General features: G+C 35.7%; 1 protein-coding gene across 1 annotated transcript; it reads left to right on the top strand.

Moving 5' to 3' along the window:
* The first annotated feature begins 567 nt into the window (after nt 1-567).
* CLEC2D (C-type lectin domain family 2 member D) lies at nt 568-13,613 on the top strand. The gene is made up of 5 exons (XM_027592666.2): nt 568-730; nt 4,234-4,347; nt 7,333-7,517; nt 11,695-11,798; nt 13,325-13,613. The coding sequence occupies exons 1-5, from the start codon at nt 670-672 to the stop codon at nt 13,461-13,463; spliced, it is 603 nt and encodes a 200-aa protein (XP_027448467.1). The 5' UTR covers nt 568-669; the 3' UTR covers nt 13,464-13,613.
* The last annotated feature ends 9,736 nt before the right edge of the window (nt 13,614-23,349 follow it).

Here is a 23,349-nt window from a genome sequence, read left to right as displayed (position 1 = left end):
TTCAGGAATGGAAACAGAAATTTTATGAGTGTATGACTGACTCAGAAATGTCACAGGAGTCAACATTTGACCTTTACTGACTATGTAGGGTCTTAATTTCAAAGTAGTTCCTAAATCAGTCATTTAATCATGGAGTCTGTCAGTAACTGTGAACTTAGACAAATTACTCAGTCCTTACTCAAGGAGCTCATTTTAAAATAAAAGTAATAATAATATCAGCTTCATTATTTAGTTGTACCAATTAAATGAGAACACATATTTAAGTCTTTCGTCAGTACTTCTGGATCATGGTAAGTGACAATAAGCCATCGTTTTATGTTATCACACCATAAGAATAATAGTAAAAGTATTGTTATTAGTTCTGCCATCTGTGTAGGAATTCCAAGATAATGTGAAATTTATCAAGGTTTACTTTCTGTCCTCTTTGACAACAAAATACTGAAGAAATGTAAAAAGGATAAACTTGAAAATTTATATTTTGAGGCTTTTGCTGTAGCAAGCTCTTTCAGTGTCATTTGGTTCCTGTTTCCTTTTTACACATGTGTAACTGAAGCCAAAACTTCAGTTAGAGGAAGTTCTAACCAGAATGTGAGGTTTTTCTCGTTTTTGTCACATTCTGGAGCTGAAACTGCCAACTGAGTGAGCTGTCCTGTAAAAACTGGGCACAAAATGCATGATAGCAATCGACTGGAGAGAAATATTTTACCAGTTGCATGGCTGGGAACCTCAAGTAAGAAGCTGGGCTGTGTGACATGAATGTGGGAACTGAGGTGGTAAGATTATAGCAGTGATGGGATCTAGTTTCTGCAAAGGAAAAATGGTTGTCTTTTAAAGAGTTTTCAAGGATGAGCGATGGAGTTCTAGGGGTTATAAATTAGTTTATAATTTGTGTAAAAATATGCAGATACTTAAGTGCACTGTCCTAACAAATAAGGAGAGAGAACTCTTAGAGAAAGATGTAAGAGAATGGGGTCAGGTTAAATTTATGATTGAGAATAAATATTTAAAAGTTAATGTCATTGAAACATATACTAATATTTTATTCATATTATTAATAATTCATCAATCAGCTATTAAATATTAAAATTAAGAAATTAAACAAATGATGAAATTAAGAATTAAAAAACATGAATAAAAATTAATTTCACTGAGGGGTGCTTGGGTGGTGAAGTTGGTTAAGCACCCAACTCTTGATTTTGGCTCAGGTCATGATCTCAGGGTCATGAGATGGAGTCCCATATTGGGGCTCCATGTGGAGTCTGCTTAAGACTGTCTCTCTCTCGGGGTGCCTGCGTGGCTCAGTTGTTCACTGTCTGCCTTCAGCTCAGGTCATGGTCCCAGGGTCCTGGGATTGAGCCTCGCATCGGGCTCCCTGCTCGGCGGGAAGCCTGCTTCTCCCTCTCCCACTCCCCCTGCTGTGTTCCCTCTCTTGCTGTGTCTCTCTCTGTCAAATAAATAAATAAAATCTTAAAAAGAAAAACTGTCCCTCTCTCTCTTCCTCTGTCCTTTCCCCCCACTCTCTAAAAAAAATAAATCCTTATTTATTAGTGTTATTTTATTAGCAATATCGATATTAAATATTAATTTATTTAATATTAATGTTAAATCATTTATTGATATTAATTATTAATTGTTATACACTTATTATTTATTATTAAAAATTAATTTCACTGAAAAGAACAATACACAGTTGAAAGTGTTATATAGACACAGGGTATTATCATTATTAAATAAGGTAAAAAGGGGCACCTGGGTGGCTTAGTCAGTTTAGTGTCTGCCTTAGGCTCAGGTAATGATCTCAGGGTTCTGGGATCGAGCCACACATCCGGCTCCCTGCTCAATGAAGAGTCTGTTTCTCCCTGTCCCTCTGCCCCTTCCTCCAGCTTGTGGACTCTCTCTCTCTTTCCCCCAAATAAATAAATAACACCTTTAAAAATAAATAAATAAATAAATAAATAAGGTAAAAAAAATCTATCATGAAAGTTCATAGGAAAGAAAGAATTAAAAAGTAAAGAAAAGGTAAAATGAAGAGGTTTTTTTAACAAATAAAAAACAAACAGAAGTCAAAGAAAAAACAGTAGAGCTTTCAAATGGAATTATCTTACACTGGCTACACAATAAAAAAAATATCTAAATATACATATATAATCTCATATATATTGTGCATTTATATGAAGCTTGAAACTTTTAAAAAAACACTTGTATTTGAGGCTGTATATGATGATTTAATAAGTGAAAAAAGGTATTTTGTACCAGTTGGGGAAAACTGAAGTGTTGTAATTTATGACTGAAAAAAATATTTTTGTCTTTGGTAGAGGTAGTAATCAATTTAGAGAGAAGGCAGTTCAGATGAGGAAAAGATGATTTCTAATTATTGTTAAATGACTTCATTTATTTCTTTATTCATTTGGTATTTTGAGTATTTCTATAACAGCTGCTTTAAAGTATATGTCAGATAATTCCAACATCTGTCTCATTTTAGCCTTGGCTTTTCTTGCCTTTTCCCATGAAAGTTGAAATTTTCATGGTTATTCATATGCTGAGTAATTTTGGACTGTATTCTGGACATTTTGAAGGAATATTTTGTTGTGAGACTTTTGACTTTAAATTTTTGGAGTATATTAATGTTCTTGGTTTTAGCAGGCAATTACTCTGGCTAGGTTCAGGCATTCTCTGGGCTTTGATTCCAATGTCAGCTCACTTTTTGGATCCTTTGTAGTGTTATTCATATCTTTCCTGCATGTGCATCAACCCAGTGGTCAATCTGGTAAACATTAATGAAAAGCTTTCTAGTGTGGATAGAATGTTAGGGAGAAATATGCCTGTTTAGCCAAGAACATCTCTAGATGAAGTAGCTAAAAGTGTGTGCAGTAGCCAAAAGATGGAGTCAGAAGAGAGTTCCAGTGATAAAATTTACAAGAGGTTTTAGATAATGCAGGATGTTTTGAGATACAATGCAAATGTAGAAAAATGTACAAAACAAATATACAGCTTAATGGATTATTCTAAGTTGAGCATCCTTGTTAAATACTGTCTTTGTTAGAGAAAGAAGTTTGTTATCCAGCTCAGAAGCCCTCCAAGTATTCTCTCAAATCACATTAAATTGATTTTTATGAGAATCATTTTCTCACTTTAATTTTTTTAAGAGCTTTAATAATTTGTTATTGTTATGTTAATCACCATACATTACATCTTAGTTTTTGATGTACTGTTCCATGATTCATTGTTTGTGCATAACACCCAGTGCTCCACGCAGAATGTGCCCTCTTTAATACCCATCACCAGGCTAACCCATCCACCCACCCCCCTCCCCTCTAGAACCCTCAGTTTGTTTTTCAGCGTCCATCGTCTCTCATGGTTCGTCTCCCCTTCTGACTTACTCCCCTTCATTCTTCCCCTCCTGCTATCTTCTTCTTCTTCTTTTTTTTCTTAACATATATTGCATTATTTGTTTCAGAAGTACAGATCCGTGATTCATCAATCTTGTACAATTCACAGTGCTCACCATAGCACATACCCTCCCCAATGTCCATCACCCAGCCACCCAATCCCTCCCAGCCCCCACCACTCCAGCAACGCTCAGTTTGTTTCCTGAGATTAAGAATTCCTCATATCAGTGAGGTCATAGGATACATGTCTTTCTCTGATTGACTTATTTCACTCAGCATAACACCCTCCAGTTCCATCCACGTCGTTGCACAAGGCAAGATCTCATTCCTTTTGATGGCTGCATAATATTCCATTGTGTATATATACCACATCTTCTTTATCCATTCATCTTTTAATCAAAAGATTCCCTCATGGTTGCTTTTTAAAATTTGCCTGTCACTTTTTCTTTAAGATTCAAGATAATTTATTATGTAGAATTTCCAACAGTCTGGAGTTTGTTGATTTCATTCCTGTTGCTTAATTGACATGATTCTCTCTCCCTTGTATTTCTATTAAATTGGTAGCTGGATCTGGAAGTTTAATGAGATTATTTTTTGGGAGGGGTGCAAAGCTGTTCATGGGTTAGTTGTGTGTTAAGAGCAATTTTAACTTCTGTGAACAATTAAACTTGAGAGAGAAAATTGTAAATTCACAAAATGACAGGCCAATTGCCCCCTCTAGTGAAAAGGAAAGAAGTGGAAGTAACATTTTGATGGTTAATGCTCCTAGTAGTCTGATGTCTGTTCTGCATTTAATGGAAACATAAACAAAAACAAAAACATGTTTTCAATATTTTTTTTCCAGATTACCAGCATCCAAGAAAGCATTCTATTACCATTACCCTGAATCAAGTCTTGGTTTTATCCACAGTCATATGTCTGTTATTTATATTGCTTGGTATAATTATGAGTTTGTTAGGTAAGTGAATTGTAATCTTTGTTCATCTAAAGAAGTCCATTTTCCAAAAGAAGAAAGGACTTATTGATAATTTTCCTGTTCTTTACACTTCTTTACAGTTTAATTTCACTGAGTTAAATTCCAATTACCTTATAAGTGGGATCTTAGATCTTAATTGTGTAATAGAGAGGTCATATTATTGGAAGATTAATAGAAGGACCAGAGTCTGCATAAGGTAGGACCCAGTTGCCAATCATATTGTGTTTTAATTTATATTATTGCTAGGCCTTTAACCATGTAGTTTTACTCTATATGTATACATATATATTTATATACTCATATAATTTAATTGCAAACATATATTTATATACTTTATATATTTATATATATACAGTTTACTCTCAAATTACATTTTCTTTTTAAAAAAATTTTCTTTGGATTAAGGATATATAAAAATGAGCTATAATAGACATGTAACATTATATTACTTTCAGGTGTACAACATAATTGAAATTAAATTTTCAATTAAAATTGCTTCAAAGGTATTATGTGTAGATCCTAATGGAGGACACATCAAAATAGAGCTGTAGAAGCTGAATGTGTATGATTTATGAAATTGTGTTTATGTTTGAATATTGGCCAAGAATTCAGTAATTTTTAAACCATATATTAATGAGGCTATAGGCTGAGATATTAGAAAGAAGAGAGATCACAAAAAACATGGAGGCTTACAAAATATAGATGATCAGTTTTTTTGTTTTGTGTTTTAATCTTTTTCTATTATTATGGTATACGAGGTTAATTGACTTTTGTATATTGAACAATCCTTGCATTCTGGGATTAATTGCACTTAGTCATGGTGTTTAATCTCTGCACCCTTCCCCCAAGTCATTGAGGTATAATTGACAAAAATTATGTATATTTAAGGTGTATAACTTGATGTTTTGATATCTGTATATATGTGAAATAATCACTACAAACTAATCAACATATCCATCACTTCAGTTACCTTTCTGTTGTCAAGAACAGTTAAGATCTACCCTCTTAGCAAATTTTAGGTATACAATACAGTATTGTTAACTATAGTCACACTGTGTGTTATATCTCCAGAACTTATTCTTCTTGCATGACTGAAACTTGGTACCCCTTGCCCAACATCTCAGTATTTCCCCCACTTCCCCTTCCTTAGCAACGACCATTCTACTCTCTTCTTCTATGATTTTGACTATTTTATATTCCATATATTAAGTAAGATCATATAGTGCTTGTATTTCTGCATCTGATTTATTTGATTTAGCACAGTGTCATCCAGTCTTATCCAATTTGTCACAAATGGCAGGGTTGCTTCCACTCTAAAGGCTGGGTATTATTTATATATCTTGGGTATTTTGAATAATACTGCAATGAATAGGGGAATGCAGATATTTCTTTAAGATAATGATTTCATTTCTTTTGGATATATCCCCAGAAGCAGGGTTACTAGATTATAAGGTAGTTCTATTTTTAACTTTTTGAGAAACCTTCATACTGTTTTCCATAATGGCTATACCAATTTATATTCTCATGAACAGTGTACAACAGTTCCCTTTTCTCCATGTTCTTGCCAGCACTGGTTGTCTTTTGTCTTTTAAAAAATAGCCATTTTAACAAGTGTGAGGTGATAACTCATTGTGGTTTTCAGGGACAAAGATTTATTTTACTTCTATAACACACATGCTTGCATGAATACAAGCAAATCAGATGGAAAGAGAGAGATAGAGGTGAGAGAATATCAAAACTACTAACTGGCTGTATAACAGTGCAGGCATAGAGGTATTGTGGTCTTCTTGTCCAGATATTCTAGCATCTTCCAGCCCCCACTTTTTTGGACTATATAGCCAGTTTTCCCAGACAACACATTCTTTCTTGGATTGCATACCCTGGAAGCAATTTAGCTAATGAAGATGCCCTTATAGCTTAGAACACACTTGCACTGTAGCAAATGTAAGCCAAGCTTTGATGTAGAAAATTACAAGAATATTCCTCTACACCTCCACCCCAACCTGAGTAATAACCTAAAACCTACCCTGCTGTTATTAAATCCAGACGCAATATCCTAACATGCTTTTCAAGTGCTGCTTATAAATCCTAGAGTCAATAATGCTTGGAATATTCTATGTTCCAGGGGATCCTTATTTATTTTTTAATATTTTTATGATTCCATGGAGAATGATCTATTCTTGCCATTCTATAACCCAAAATAAAATACCTTATATATTGATGAAGCAAAAATAGAGATTTAAATTAACATTACTTAATAAAGAAGCTGTAAATAGGAGAAAATGGTCATAGAAGTGGAAGAGTCAGCTACTAATGGATCAATAAAGACCATCTGAAGAAACTTTCCATGCTCTGAATCCTACTTGAAGAGAGCATCTCTCCTGGTTATATGGGAAGTGTATCAGAAAAGCCTGTCCAATGGAGTATTGTCAGCTTCGAAATATAGAAAGCATCACAAAATTTCCTTAGTAGCCTTCTACTTAGTAGAAGAATGCTCAGGGTAAAACTACTTCTTTTACCCTCATGGGACTCTTTAGACATGTATCCGACCATTTCATCTCAATAAACTATTCACAAAAAGTATCTATACCCTGCACCTCATTTTATTTAGGAAAGCATCTAGAGCTCTTGAACTATCTGTTCTCTAAGGCTGATAAAATGTTGCTATTGATGTACCTAATATTTTAAGGAAAGGTAACATTGTTGAAATCCAAGTAGACAAGTATATAGTCCAGAGTTTAAGGCATTATTTATTCTTTTTTCAATTCATCCACTACCTAAGGCATTACTTGAATCTTAGCTTTGACCTTTGCTGTGTAATATATGCAATGACTTTCAAAATTCTATTCCTCATTTGAAAAATAAGGATAATACATTTAGTATTTCACATGACTATTGAAAAGTGTATTAGAAAGCACTTGGTAATATATATAGGAAAATATAAAAGCAAGTTGTTTTTATTTTTAGTAACTGGAAGAAAATTGCATCAGATATCATCAGAGTGTTTTGAAGCCGCATGCCCAGAAGCCTGGATTGGTTTCCAAAGAAAGTGTTTCTATTTTTCTGATGACATCAAGAATTGGACATTCAGCCAGAGGTTTTGTGACTCACATGGTGCTGATCTTGTTCAGGTTGAAACTATCCAGGAACTGGTAAGAAAATAGTTCTACCTAGAATAAAAAAAATTGGATCTTCCAATATGCTATGTAATTCTATGTGAGAATATCTAAAATACAGGTTTAGATACCTGCCTAGATTTTGATTTATAACATGAGAGAAAAGCCAGCAGATGCTACATTCTACAGTGGGCCATCTACAGTTACCTTAACATTCATAGCAGGAGGGTGGCCAGAGAGCAAGCCAGTGCTTTCTTTGACTTATGAGCAAGAAGTGTGCAAATAGAATTAGACAATTAGAGAGGGAAACATAATTTTAAGTTGTATTAAGTTAACATTGCTTCAAAATGAATCAGGCAGGAATGATATCAGAGAAGATGGCAGAGTAGAAAGCTCCTGGAGTCTGTACCTAAACAACTATTGAGCTGGCAGAAACTCTCTCAAGTAACTGAGTTGGAACTCTGGAGTCTTGCAGCATCCAAGGGATAACTTAATGAAGAGGTTAGTAAATTTCACTTAATCCCAGTGAATTTCAGCTTTCCCATGCAGTGGCTACAATTCCCCACACCTCATCGTGGCTGGGAGATATGGAGACTTCTGGCCATGTTCCTGGTAAAACTTGCTGGATCCAGGATGGCCAATAAGAACATTGTTCTTCAAATATTGTGGTTATGTGCTGTTATTTTTGAGTGCTGCTTTTCATTGCCGAGGGGCAGATACAGAGGTGGGCTGCCATTTTTTTCTTCAACTTCTACCAACTGAAGTGATTTCCAAGGAATTTAAAGAAACAGTACTTGTTTTTTTCCCCTTTTGGGAGCCAGGCATTTAAGAAAATTTTTGGCAGGGAACTGGCTGACCATAGAAACAACAGAATAAAAATTTCAGTGACCACACACAGTAAGGAATACACATTTTGCAAAAATTATTAGGAAAAGTCACAGACAGTGGCTCCAAATCTCAATAATCAAAATTCAACAATCTCTGAAGAAAAGAATTATATTCCCAGAGTTAACACCATAAAATATTCATAATATCTAGTTCTGAACAAAGAAATTACAAAACATACAGATGAATAGGAAGACATAACCCATTCACAGGGAGATATATCTGAAAGAAACCATCCCTGAGGGAGCCCAGACATTGGAAATATTAGTTAAAGATGTAAAATCTACTGTACTAAATATGGTCAATGAGCTAAAGAAAACCATAGACAGAAAAAGTAAAAGAAATCAGGAAAAGGATATATAACAAAAATGAGAATATCAATAAAGAAGTAGAAATTATTAAAAGGAACCAAATAGAAATTCTGGAGCTGAAAAGTACAATAATTGAAATGAAAAACTCACTAGAGGTGTCAAAAGCATATTTGAACAGGAAGAAGGAAGGGTCAGCAAACTTGAAGATAATTGAAAGTATCCCATTTGGGACTAGAAAGAAAAGAAAAAAAAAACCCAAAATAAATGAACAGATCCTGAAGGAACTGTAGTATCATCAAGCAATCCAATATATGCATTGTAGGGATCTCAGAGGGAAAAGAAAAAAAGTAGGAGAAATATGTAAAGAAATAATGGCCAAAGCTTCCCAAAGTTGAGGAAGGAGATGAATATACGTGTCCAAGAGCCTCAACAAACTCCGAAGCAAGATAAATTCAAAGAAATCCACACTAAGACAAATTAGAGTCAAGTTGTCAAAACCCAAAGAGAGAAATTTGAAAGCAGCAAGAGAAGGGACTAGTCAGGTGTTGGGATCCTGAGTAAGATTAACAGCTGATTTATCCTGAGATACTATGGAAGCCAGAAAGCAGTGGAATTACATATTTTAAATTCTGCAAAAAAACCTGCCTGTCAAGAATTCTGTATCTGTCGGGACATCTGGATGGTTCAGTTGGTTAGGAGTCTGCCTTAAGCTCAGGTCATGATCCCAGAGTCCTGGGATTGAGTCCTGCATTGGGCTCCTTGCTCAGCAGGGAGCCTGCTTCTCCCTCTGCCTGCTGCTCTCCCTGCTTGTGCTCTGTCTCTCTCTCTGAAAAAAAATAAAATAAATAAAATCTTAAAAAAAGAATTCTGTATCTGTCAAAACAATCTTTCAGAATAGGGGGAAAAAATAAGATATTTCTAGACAAATAGCAGCTAAGGGAGTTTCTTAGCAGTAGACCCATCCTTAAGCAACTATTAAGTCTGAAATTAAAGTACATTAGATAGTAACTCAGAGCCAAAATAATAAAGAACACTCATAAAGGTAACCACACAGATAAATATAAAAGCCAGTATTACTATACTCTTGGTTTAGTTTGTAACTTCTCTCTTTTCACATATGATTTAACAGGTGAATTCATAATACAATATTATAGATCTATGTTAATGGGCATACAATGTATACATTATAACCTATGACAATAATATAAAGACGGGGTTGGAGATGTATAGGGACAAAATGCTTATATACGACTGGCAGTTGGATAAAAACAAAACGAGATCCATCTATATGCTTTCTATCAGAGATTCACCATAGATATAAAGACACAATGGATCATGGATAACCACATCAAAAACTAATGATGTATTGTATGGTGACTAAAATAACATAATAAAATTAAAAAAAAGACACAAAGAAGTTTAAAGTGAAAGGATGGAAAAAGATACTAAATGCAAATACTAACCAAAATGAGCTGTGTGGCTATATTCTTGTTGGACAAAATAGACAAAAGCAAAAAAGTTTATGACACAAAGAAGGATATTATATCTTGATACAAATTTTGATACATCAAGATCTAACAATTTTAAACATATAGCACCCTAATAACACAGTCCCCAAATATATGAAGGAACAATTGACAGAACTGAAAGGAGAAATAGATAGTTCTATTATAATAGTTGAAGACTTCATGCTTCCACTTTCAATAATGGGTAGAACAATCAGAAGAACAGTGAGGAAATAGAAGTCTTGAACAGTTCTACAAACCAATTAGACCTAAAAGATATGTGGAACAATCCACCCAACAAGAATAGAGTACATATTTTTCTCAAATGCACATGGAACATTTTTTCAGGATAGATCATATGATAGGCCACGAAACAAGTTAGTAAATTTGAGAAGACTGAAATCATATAAAGTTATTTTTGCAGTCACAATGGAATGAAACTAGAAATCAACAACAGAAGGAAAACTGGAAAATTCACAAATATGTAGAAATTAAACTCATTGTTAAACATCCAGTGAACAAGAAAGAAATCACAAGGGAAATGAGAAAATACCTTGAGACAAATGAGATGAAAACACAACATACCAAAACTTAAGATATGTGGTAGAAGCAATACTAAGAGGGAAATTTAGAGCTGTAAATGCATATCTTAAAGAAAAAAAATATTTAAAATCAGTATCCCAACTGTATATCTCAAGGAAAAGCGAAAATAAATATCTTTATGACTTAAAAGTAAAAATTTCCCTAAGAAGTCATTAAATCCACTGATCATAAAGGAAAATCATACATTTAATTATATTGAAATTAATACTTGTAATCATAAAAAGATGCTCCAAGTGTTAACAAAGATGTGTAGCATGGAAAACTGGCCTAAAATGCTGGTGTGTATAATTTCTTACAATGACATCAGAGAAGAATTTGGTGTCATTTGGTGAAATTGACAATACGTATTCATTGTGACCTGATCATTCATTCCAGGACAGGTGCCAAGAATGTCATAACAGCATTCATAATAACTTCAAACTTGAAATAATGCTAGTGGAAACCAATAATAGAACAGATAAACAAATTGTGGAATATTAATACAAAGTGGCACTATGCTGAATTAAAAGCAAATTATCAGTAATTTCTCTCAGTTTTAATATTTATGTGTGTATGCTACTATGGCATATCTATTATCTCTGTATTATTAAACAATACAAAATTAAAAAGGAGAAAATTATAAGAGCAGTTAAGAATATAGCATAGAGGGGCACCTGGGTGGCTCAGTCCGTTAAGTGTCTACCTTTGACTCAGGTCATGGTCCTGGGGTCCTGGGATCGAGCCCCGCATGAGGCTCCCTGCTCAGCGGGGAGTCTGTTTCTCCCTCTGCCACTTCCTCCTGCTTGTGCTCTCTCTCTGTGTCAAATAAATAAAATATTAAAAAAAAAGAATATAGCATAGAAGCAACACTTCTTCTGGGAGAGGCCAGATAATGACAGGTTAACTCATGTCATCTTTGTTTTCTAAAAGAATTTCCTATTGAGGTATAAAGGCCCTTATGACCACTGGATTGGGCTCAGCAGAGAACAAGGCCAACCATGGAAATGGATAAATGGCACTGAATGGACCAGCTGGTAAGTTCTGAAAAATATGATAGCAATATTTGGATTTGGATTTACGTTGCATGAAACCAAACGTGTTCTCCAATTATATCCTCTAAAAAATTTTTATTTTAAGATTAGTTATAAAGAAAAAAAGTGAAAAATTGTAGGTGGCAGAGGTTTTGAAAGCCCCTCCAACCAATACAAAACTTATAATATGTGGCATGCTAGAACGGTGAACTTGACAACAACCTCCTCTATGTCATTGACCCAGTCTTTCATGTTGAGCAAACTACACACTATCTTTAAGTCTGTTGCTTACCTCTACAACAAAATTAATTGTACTTGCTCGATTGATCTCACAGGGTTGATGGAGAATCAGAGATTTTGATGTATATGGCTGCACTACTTAAACTTTAAAATCTTATATAAATGGAAGTTAAATTTTTACATTAAACTATCATTGCATCAATCTTCAACCATTTACATAAGGATGAATGATGGTAATGGCATCCATTATTTATAAGATCACAATTATAATGTTTAGCACAAGTACAGTTTGGCATTGTCAAACTTAATCTCAATCATATATCTATTGGATCTTTATATTACTGGAAAAGTTTTGGATGATGTTGGAAGACTTGGATTCAGACAATGTTGCTAAATGTTTTCTTGTCTGAGGACATGAGGAGGTTTTGAAAAGTTGCTTTATGAGGTTATCAAAAGTACTCAGCATTGGAAATATCACTTTATTTGGTGAAAAGGGCACTGGGTAGGACATCGATAGTTCTGAAAACTAGTTGTTACCTAGTAGCTTTTTGATCTTGGACAGATATTAAATTTTAGGAGTTAGAACTCATATTTACACACTGTTGTATGTGCAGTGCCTAGCACATTGTGGATGCTTGTTAAATATTTAATATTAACCTTTACCTCTTCCTCTATAATACTGAAATAGTAATGTTAACTTCATCTAATTCTGTAAGTGTTTAAAGGAGAAAAGATATTGTTAACTATTTACTTATTAGGGGCTAGCTTGTCTCAACAATAGGCAAATCATGTCACGCTATAGCAATTTCACACAATACAGAGGAAAAACTTATAGTCTAAATGCTGACCCAGATGTCTGTGTCAGGCCATTTAAATGCTGATGAATACCACAGGAGAAAATCAGGACCCAAGAACAACAACAACAAAATTACCTGTAATATAGCAGCATTTCTTCCCTCTTCTCTTTCCCAAACTGAAGAAGATGGGAATAGCATGGGCCCTGTATTTTCATCGATTTAGGCATGAATCATAGTTTTACTTGTTATAGAATCTTGGAAAATTCTGTTGTTTTGGTTTGTTTGTTTGTTGTTGTTGTTGTTTTTGTCCATAAAAAGAGATGATATATATCTCAGAGGGTAATTTTTAATATTAAAGAGATGATGTGTGTAATGCATCTTATATTTAGAGGCTGAATTAATGTTAGTTTCCTTATTTTCTCATCTTTATTCCCTTTGCTTTTGGAGAAATATCTGGTGGCCAACTGATTGATTCTGCTTCTCCCATTGCAGTTTTCCTATCAGAGGAGGAGGAGAATGTGCCTATTTGAATGACAAAGGTGCCAGTAGTGCTAGGCATTACACGGAGAGGAAGTGGATCTGTTCCAAACCATACGCATATGCCCAGACGCAGAGACAAAGCTCTATCTGATCTTCATATACTCATTGTAACACATCACTAAATTTTTATTTTTCATTTTGTTTATTAGAAATAGTATTTTTTGTTCTCTCTGAGTTTTTTTTTTTAAGATTTTATTTATTTCTTTTAGAGAGTGAATGAGATAGAGAGAGCATGAGAGGGGGGAGGGTCAGAGGGAGAAGCAGACTCCCTGCTGAGCAGGGAGCCCGATGCGGGACCCGATCCCAGGACTCCAGGATCATGACCTGAGCTGAAGGCAGTCGCTTAACCAACTGAGCCACCCAGGCGCCCCTCTCTGAGTTTTTTTATGTGGTGATCTGTGAGTTCAAGCCCCACTTTGGGTGCTTCTCCCTCTCCCACTCCCCCTGCTTGAGTTCCTGCTCTCTCTCTCTCTGTCAAATAAATAAATAAAATCCTTAAAAATAAAATAAAATAAAATAAAATAAAATAAGACATGAATATAACCTGACGCCCTTTGTATATAGTTGGCGTTTTGTTATAAATTTTCTCTCAAAACCCTGTGCAGGACAAAAAGCTTTCATTCTAGAATTATTTATTGAAAGAGTAGAAGCAGTTTTCTTTCTATTTAACTTCTTAGTCTTATTACACTCTCAGAACATTCTCTAATGTTACTAATATTATACTATGTGTTAACTAGCTAGAATTTAAATAAAAACTTGAAGCAAACAAACAAAAGAGGTAAAAAAAAAATGGTCAGTGGTCTCTTCACCTATTTCACCCATCCCCCCTACCCACCTCCTCTGTGGTAACCATCAGTTTGTTTTCTATAGTTAAGAGTCTATCTCTCTCTCTCTCTTTTTTTTCCTTTGCTCATTTGTTTTGTTTCTTAAATTCTACATATGCGTGAAATCCTATGGTATTTGTCTTTTTCTGACATATTTTGCTTACATTATACTCTGTAGCTTCATCCATGTTGTTGCAAATGGCAAGATTTCATTTTTTATGGCTGAATAATATTTCATTGTAGATACCACATCTTTGTTTGTTTCAAGTTTTTATTTAAATTCTAGTTAGCTAACATATAGTATAATATTGGTTTCAGGAGTAGAATTTAATGATTCATCATTGACATATAACACCCAGTCCTCATCACAACAAGTGCTCTCCTTAACACTCATCACCTGTTTACTCCATCCCCTGCCCACCTGCCCTCCAGCAACCTTCAGTTTGTTCTCCATAGTTAAGAGTCTCTTATGGTTTGCCTCCTTTTTTTTCTTTCTTCCCCTATATTCATCTGTTTTGTTTCTTAAATGCCACATATGAATAAAATCATATAGTATTTGTCTTTCTCTGGATGACTTTTTTCACTTAGCATAATACCTCTAGCTCCATCCATGTCATTGCAAATGGCAAGATATGCTTTTTGATGGCTGGAATAATACTCCATTATATATATATATATATATATCTCACATCTTCTTTATCCATTATACACACACACACACACACACACACACACACACACACCATATTTTCTTTATCCATTCATCAGTCAATGAACATTTGGGCTCTTTCCATAATTTGGCTATTGTTGATAATGCTGATATAAACATTGGAGTGCATGTACCCTTTTGAATCTGTATTTTATATCTTTTGGGTAAATACCTAGTAGTACAATTGCTGGATTGTAGGGTAGTTCTATTTTTAACTTTCTGAGGAACCTCCATAGTGTTTTCCAAAGTGGCTGCACCAGTTGGCATTCCCATCAACAGTGTGAGAGGGTTCCCCTTTTTACACATCCTCTCCAACATCTGTTGTTTCCTATGTTGTTAATTTTAGCCATGCCAACTGGTGTGAGGTGGTATCTCATTGTGGTTTTGATTTATATTTCCCTGATAATGAGTGATCTTGAGCATTTTTTCATGTGTCCATTAGCCATTTGTATGTCTTTTTTGGAGAAATGTTTGTCATGTTTTCTGCCCATTTCTTGACTGGACTTTTTGGGTTTTTTGGGTGTTGAGTTTGATAAGTTCTTTTTTTAAAAAAAAGATTTTATTTATTTGAGAGAGAGAGAGAGCAAGAGAGAGCATTAGTGGGGGGAGGAGTAGAGGAAGAGGGAGAAGCAGGCTCCTCGCTGAGCAGGGAGTACAACACAGGGCTCAATCCCAGAACCCTGGGATCATGACCTGAGCTGAAGGCAGATGTTTAACCAACTGAGCTACCCAGGCTCCATGAATTTGATAAGTTCTTGATAGATTTTGGTACTAGCCCTTTATCTGATATGTCATTTGTAAATATTTTCTCCCAGTCCCTCAGTTGCCTTTTAGTTTTGTTGACTGTTTCCTTTGCTGTGCAGAAGGCTTTTATCTTGATGAAGTCCCAATAGTTCATTTTTGCTTTTGTTTCCCTTGCCTTTGGAGATGTGTCCAGCAAGAAGTTGCTGCAGCCGAGGTCAAAGAAGTTGCTGCCTGTGTTCTCTAGGATTTTGATGGATTCCTGTCTCACATTTAGGTTTTTCACCCATTTTGAATTGATTTTTGTGTACGGCATTAGAAAGTAAGGTCCAGTTTAATTCTTCTGCATGTTGCCGTCCAGTTTTTCCAACACCATTTGTTGAAGAGACTGTCTTTTATCCATCGGATATTCTTTCCTGCTTTGTCGAAAATTAGTTGACCATATAGTTGGGGTTTCATTTCTGGGTTTTCTATTCCATTGATCTATGTGTCTGTTTTTGTGCCAGTACCATACTGTCTTGATAACTACAGCATTATAATATAGCTTCAAGTCCAGAATTGTGATGCCTACAGTTTTGCTTTTCTCTTTCAAGATTGCTTTGGCTATTTGGGGTCTTTTGTGGTTCCGTACAAGATTTAGGATTGTTTGTTCTAGCTCTGTGAAAAATGCTGGTGGTATTTTGATAAGGATTGCATTAAATGAATTGATTGCTTTGGGTAGAATAGACATTTTAACAATATTTGTTTTTCCAATCTATGAGCATGGAATGTTTTTCCATTTCTTTGTGTGCTCTTCAATTCCTTTCTTAAGTGTTCTATAGTTTTCAGAGTACAGATCTTTTACCTCTTTGGTTAGGCTTATTCCTAGGCTAGGCATCTTATTGTTTTTAGTGCAGTTGCAGATGGGGTTGATTCCTTGGGTCTTTCTCTGCTGCTTCATTATTGGTGTATAGAAATGCAACAGATTTCTATACATTGATTTTGAATCCTACAATTTTATTGAAAATTTTTTATCAGTTCTAGCAGTTTTTTGGAGAGATTTTTGGGTTTTCTACACAGAGTATCATGTTGTCTGTGAATAGTGAAAATTTGACTTCTTCCTTACTGATTTGGATGCCTTTTATTTCTTTTTGTTGTCTGATTATACCATGTCTTTTTTTATCCATTCATCTATCAATGGACACTTGAGCTGTTTCTATAGTTTTGCTTTTATAAATAATACTTTTCATTAAAGTTTAAGAAAAAAATTAGGGACACTTGGGTGGCTCAGTTGGTTAAGCATCTGCCTTTGACTCGGGTTGTGATCCCAGGGTCCTGGGATTTAGCCCTGCATCAGGCTCTCTGCTTAGTGGGGAGTCTGATTCTTCCTCTCAGTCTCCCTCTGTGTTCTCTCTCTCTATCTCAAATAAATAAATAAAATCTTAAAAAAAACTAGAAGGACTTAATTTTGTGAGTTTTTACAATCAGTGGAGCTTATCACTGGGAACCTTAATAGTCAGTAGGCTTGGCTCTGGGAAAGCCCAAGAGTAATAGGAAATTGAGTACATGCCCTTAAAGAGCCAGCATAACAAATAACCTCACCAAGATACAGCATAAAAGCAGTGGTTTGAGAGGTGTATTCAGGAGTATTCAGGAAGGAGATGTATTTACTGGTCTCAGAGCAAGCACAAGAAGGGCAAGGATCTTTGGAGACTTCTCTAAGTACAAAGAAGCTGACTGGCACTATTTCTGCCCACCCCCCCCTTCCAGCCTGAATATACCAACATGCAAGAACCAGCATGAACACTCCCTACCTAGCTTTGCTAACAACACACCCTGTCCCTTCATTCTCCTTGGACTGCCCAATCCAACCCATCCTTCTCTGTAGGAGTTCCTCCAAAGCACCTCCACATCTTTGCCCACAAGCAGACCGACAACATATCTTGCTAATGCTGTGAAGCCTACCTCTGTCTCTCCTGTGTATCCATCCTGTCCAATCAGCCCTACTTTGCAGGAGTCCATCCAAAACTGAACAACAAATGTGGTATTGTGTAAACAGCCCCAAGAGTGGCAAACACCACTTAAGAATGACTCTTGTCTTGGGTAGAGGGGAAGATAACCACATATATCAGGTCAACTGCAACCCCAGCAGTGGGCTGGGGGCAGACATCTGATTTGACTGCTGTTCCCATCAACCAACAAAAATCTTACAAGGGACAGTACAAAGAGAGACTCCAGCAGTTTGGGGTCACTGCAAACCTAACAGACATCTAGTCTGACTGCTTTACCCACCAATGAAAGCCTCTCAGGGGACAATGCAGAAAGAGCACCCTGTAGTTCAGTGTGACCACAGTTCTGGCAAGGGAGCTGAGAGTAGGCATCTGGCCTGACTCAATTCAAGCTCAAGGAAGACCCAGTCTGGTCCCTAACATCACAGAGACCAAACACTGTCCACAACAGGCAAAGAGAGCCATTGAAGACAACTGGCTTGAAGGCAAACATATCTCAATCACAACAGTAGGGCATGCACGACACACTTAGGAGACACTCCTAAAGCCCCAAGTTCTGATGCACAGGGAGCATTGCACTACAGGGCACTACTGGACTTCTTCTTCCTAAGGTCACTATTTTCAAGAGCAGGAAATGTAGCTGACTTTCTTAACACAAATAAACAGACACAGAGAGTTAGACAAAATGAGGAGACAGAGGAATATGTCCCAAATGAAAGAACAGGACAAAATTGCAGCCAAAGAACTAAACAAAATGGAGATAAGCAATACGCCAGATAGAGAATTCAAAGGAATGGTTATAAAGGTACTCACTAGCCCTCAGAAAAGGGTGGAAGTTCCAGTGAGACCCTCAACAAAGAGAAAATATAAAAATAACCAACTAGAGATAAAACAATAACAAATTAAAAATTCACTCAAGAGAATAAATATTAGACTAGATGAAGCAGAAGAATAGATCAGTGAGCTGGGAAACAGAGTAATGGAAAGAAGCCAAATGAAACAGAAAAAGAAAAAAGAATAATAAAAAATGAGGATAGGTTAAGGGCACTCAGTGACACCAAGCATAGTAACATTTGCATTATAGGGATCCCAGAAGGAGAAGAGAGAGAAAAAAAGGAGGCTGAAAATTTATTTTACGAAACAGTAGCTGAAAACTTCCCTAATCTGGGGAAGGCAACAAATATGCAGATCCAGGCGACACAGGGAACTTCCGACAAAATCAACCCAAGGAGGTCCACACTAAGACACATGATAATTAAAATGGCAAAAGGTAGTGATAAAGAGAGAATTTTAAAAGCAGCAAGAGAATGGGGTGCCTGGCTGGCTCGATCCATTAAGCATCCATCTCTTTATTTTGGCTCGGGTCATGATCTCAGGGTCATCAGATCAAAACCTGCATTGGTCTCTGTGTTGGGTGTGGAGCCTGCTTAAGATTCTCTCTCTCTCCCTCTCCCTCTGTCCCTCCGCCCCATCTCTCTTTCTCTATCTCTCTCTCCCTCTCTTAAAAAAAAAAAGCTGCAAGAGAAAAACAAACAAACAAAAAAACAAAGCAAAACAAAAACCCTAGTAACATACAATGGAAACCCCATGAGGCTATCAGCTGATTTTTCAGCAGAAACTTTGCAGGCCAGAAGGAGTGGCATGATGTATTCAAAGTGCTAAATGGAAAAGATCTATAACCAAAATTATCCTTTCCAGCAAGGCCATCATTCAGAAAGAAGCAGAGATCGAGAGTTTCTCAGACAAACAAAAGTTAGACGAATTCATCACCACTAAACCAGCCTTAAACTAAAGGGGATTCTTTGAGTGGAAAGGAAAGATCATAAGGGGAAATAAGAAAAGTAGTAAAGGAAAATATTTCACAGATACATACAAACATAATACAAGTAGTAGATTAATCACTTATAAAACCAGTATGGAAGTTAAAGCACAAAAGCAGTAAAATTAAATATATCTGTAATGATCAGCCAAGGGATTCACAAAATAAAAGGATGTAAATTATGACACCATGTATCTAAAATGTGGGGAGAACTGGAGTAAAAATTTAATGATTTTAGAATGGGTTCAAACAAGCGACCTCCAAATTAAAATAGACCAGTGTATGCAGAAGATGTTATATACAAACCTAATGGTAGCCACAAATAAAAAAGCCTGCATTAGATATGCAAAAATAAAGAGAAAGGAATCCAAGCATATCCCTAAAGAAGGCATCAAACCTCAAGAAAAGAGAGCAAAAGAAGAAAAGAACAGAGAACCGCAAAACAATCCTAAAACATATAACAAAATGGGAATAAGTACATACCCATCAAAAATTACTTTGAATGTAAGTGGACTAAACATTCCAATCAAAAGACATAGGGTGACAAAATGGATAAAAAAACAAGGGGCACCTGCGTGGCTCAGTTGTTAAGCGTCTGCCTTCAGTTCAGGTCATGATCTCAGGGTCCTGGGATCGAGCCCTGCATTGGGATCCCTGCTCAGTGGCAAGCCTGATTCTCCCTCTCCCACACCTTCTGCTTGTGTTTCTTCTCTCACTGTGTCTCTCTCTGTCAAATAAATAAATAAAATCTTAAAAAAAAAGCAAGATTCATCTACATGTTGCCTACAAGAGACTCACTTCAGACCTAAAGACACATGCAGATTGAAAGTGAAGGGATGGAAAAACATTTATCATGCAAATGAAAGCAAAAAGAAAGCTGGGGTAACAGTACTTATATTGGACAAAATAGACTTTAAAACAAAGACTTTACCAAGAGACAAAAATGGCAATATATAACCATAAAAAAGTACAATCCAACAAGAAAATATAATAACTGTAAATATTTATGCCCCTAACAGGGAAGCACTCAAATACATAAAGCACCTGTTAAGAAACATAAAAGAAGAAATCAATAGTGATATCATAATAACAGGGAACTTTAACATCCCACCTACATAAGTGGATAGATCATCCACACAGAAAATCACCCAGAGGGATGCCTGTGTAGCTCAGTCAGTTAAGCACCTGCCTTTGGCTCAGGTCATGATTCCAGGGTTCTGGGATTGAGTCCCACATTGGGCTCCTTGCTCAGTGGGAAGCCTGCTTCTCCCTCTGCCTGCTGCTCCCCCCGATTGTGCTTTCTCTCTCTTTCTCTGACAAATAAATAAATAAACAAACAAACAAAATCTTTAAAAAAAAAAGAAAGTCACCCAGAGAATACTGGCTTTGAATGACACATTGGACTAGATGGGTCTAACATATATATTAGTAACATTCCATCCCCAAACAGCAGAATACACATTCTTTTCAAGTACACATGGAACATTCTCCAGAATAGATCACATATTAGGTCACAGGACAAGTCTCAACAAATTAAAAAGGATTGAAATCATCATGCATTTTTTCTGACCATAAGGCTATGAAACAAGAAATCAACCATTAGAAAAAAGTCTGGAAAGAACACAAATACATGGAGGTTAAATAACATGATGATAATCAATGAATGGGTCAACCATGAAATTAAAGAGGAAAGGAGAAATTCTGTGGAGACAAATGAGAATGAAAGCAACAATCCAAAACTTTGTGATGCAGCAAAAGCTGTTCTAAGAGGGAAAATTATAGCAATTCAGGCCTACCTCAAGAAGCAAGAAGAATCTCAAACAACCTAACCTTGTACCTAAAGAAGGTAGAAAAAGAACTAACAAAGCCCAAATCTAGTAGAAGGAAGGAAATAATAAACAGAAATAAATGAAATAGAGACTAAAAAAACCAATAGGACAAATGAATGAAACCAGGAGCTTGTTCTTTGAGAAGATCAAAGAAATTCATAAACTTTTAATCAAACTAATCTGAAGGAGGAGGAGGAGGAGCAGGAGGAGCAGGAGGAGGAGGAGGAGAAGGAGAAGAAGAAGAAAAAGAAGAAGAAGAAGAAGAAGAAGAAGAAGAAGAAGAAGAAGAAGAAGAAGAAGAAGAAGAAAAAGAAGAAGGAGGTGGAGGAGGAAGGAGAGGAGAGGGAGGAAGGAGAGGAGGGGGAGGAGGAGGGGGAGGAGAAAAGAAAAAGAAAGAAAGAAAGAACTAAAACATATAAAATCATAAATGAAAGAGGAGAAATAACAACCAATGTCACAAAAATACAAAAAAATTATGAGAATATTATGAAAAGTTATTTGCCAACAAATTTGATAACCTAGAAGAAATGCATAAATTCCTAGACACATATAGCTTCCCAAAACTGAATCAAAAGAAACAGCAAATTTGAACAGATTACCTGCAAAGTAATTGAGTCAGCAATCTAAAAACTCTCAACAAAAGTCCAGGACCAGACAGCTTCTCAGGTGACTTCTATCAAACATTTAAAGGAAAGTTAATACCTATACTTCTCAAACCATTCCAAAAATAGAAGAGGACGGAAAGCTTCCAAGTTCATTCTGTGAGGCCAGCATTACCCTGATTACAGATTAAAATACTACAAAAGAAAGAAAACTACAGGCCAATATCTCTGATGAATATAGATGCAAAAATCCTTAACAAAATATCAGCAAACCAAATCAACAATACATTAAAAAAAATCATTCACCATGATCGAGTGGGATTTATTCCTGGGATCCAAGGATAGTTCAATATTCACAAATCAGTGAGTGTGATACATCACCTCAACAAGAGAAAGAATAAAAACCATGTGATCATTTCTAGATGCAGATAAATTACTTGACAAAGTACAACATCCATTCATGTTAAAAACTCTCAACAAACTAGATTTAGAGGGAATCTACCTCAACATAGTAAAGGTCATATATGAAAAACCATAACAAACATCATACTCAATGGTGAAAAATTTTTCCTCTAAGATCAGAACCAAGACAAGGATGTCCACTCTCACCATTTTTATTCAGTACAGTGCTGAAAGTCCCAGCAACAGCAATCAGGCAAGAAAAAGAAATAACAGGCATCCAAATTTATGGGGGAAAAAGTAAAACTTTTACTATTTGTAGGTGATATAACACTATATACAGAGAACCCTAAAGACTTTACCAAAAAACTACTAGAACCGGTAAATATTCAGTAAAGTCACAGGATACAAAATCAATAGAGAGAAATCTGTAGCATTTCTGTACACTAACAATGATGTATCAGAAAGAGAAATTAAGATAACAATCTCATTTACAATTACACCAAAAATAATAAAATACCTAGGAATAAACTTAACCAAAGAGGTGAAAGACCTATGCTCTGAAAATTACTAAACACTGATAAAAGAAATTGGAGATGACAAGCAAATGGAAAGATATTCCATGCTCATGGGTTGGGAGGACAAATACTGTTAAAAATATCCATATTATCCAGAGCGGTCTACAGATTAAATGCAATCCCTATCCAGATACCAATAACATTTTTTACAGAACTAGAACAAATACTCCTAAAATTTGTATGGAACCACAAAAGATCCCAAAAGGAAGAACAAACCTGGAGGTATCACAATCCCAGATTTCAAGATATAATACAAAGCTGTAGTAATCAAAACAGTATGGTGTTGGCACAAAAACAGACCAATAGAACAGATTAGAGAGCCAGAAATAAACCCACAATTACATGGTCAATTAATCTATGACAAAGAAGGCGAGTATATACAATGGGAAGAAGTCTTTTCAACAAATGATGTTGGTAAAACTGGACAGCTACATGCAAAAAAATGCAACTAGACCACTTTCTTACCCACTGCACAAAAAAAACTTAAG

Source organism: Zalophus californianus, chromosome 9 (assembly GCF_009762305.2).
Source record: "Zalophus californianus isolate mZalCal1 chromosome 9, mZalCal1.pri.v2, whole genome shotgun sequence".
In the NCBI taxonomy this organism is placed as follows: Eukaryota; Metazoa; Chordata; class Mammalia; order Carnivora; family Otariidae; genus Zalophus; species Zalophus californianus.
The sequence above is the reverse complement of the archived record's forward strand: the minus strand, read 5'-3'. Positions and strand labels throughout refer to the sequence as shown.

Coding starts and splice junctions, on each gene's coding strand:
- CLEC2D (XM_027592666.2), top strand. CDS start 670: ATGCATGATAGCAATCGACTGGAGAGAAATATTTTACCAGTTGCATGG. Junction 731..4,233: donor TGCATGGCTGGGAACCTCAA/GTAAGAAGCTGG, acceptor TTTTTTTTCCAG/ATTACCAGCATCCAAGAAAG. Junction 7,518..11,694: donor TTGAAACTATCCAGGAACTG/GTAAGAAAATAG, acceptor GTTTTCTAAAAG/AATTTCCTATTGAGGTATAA.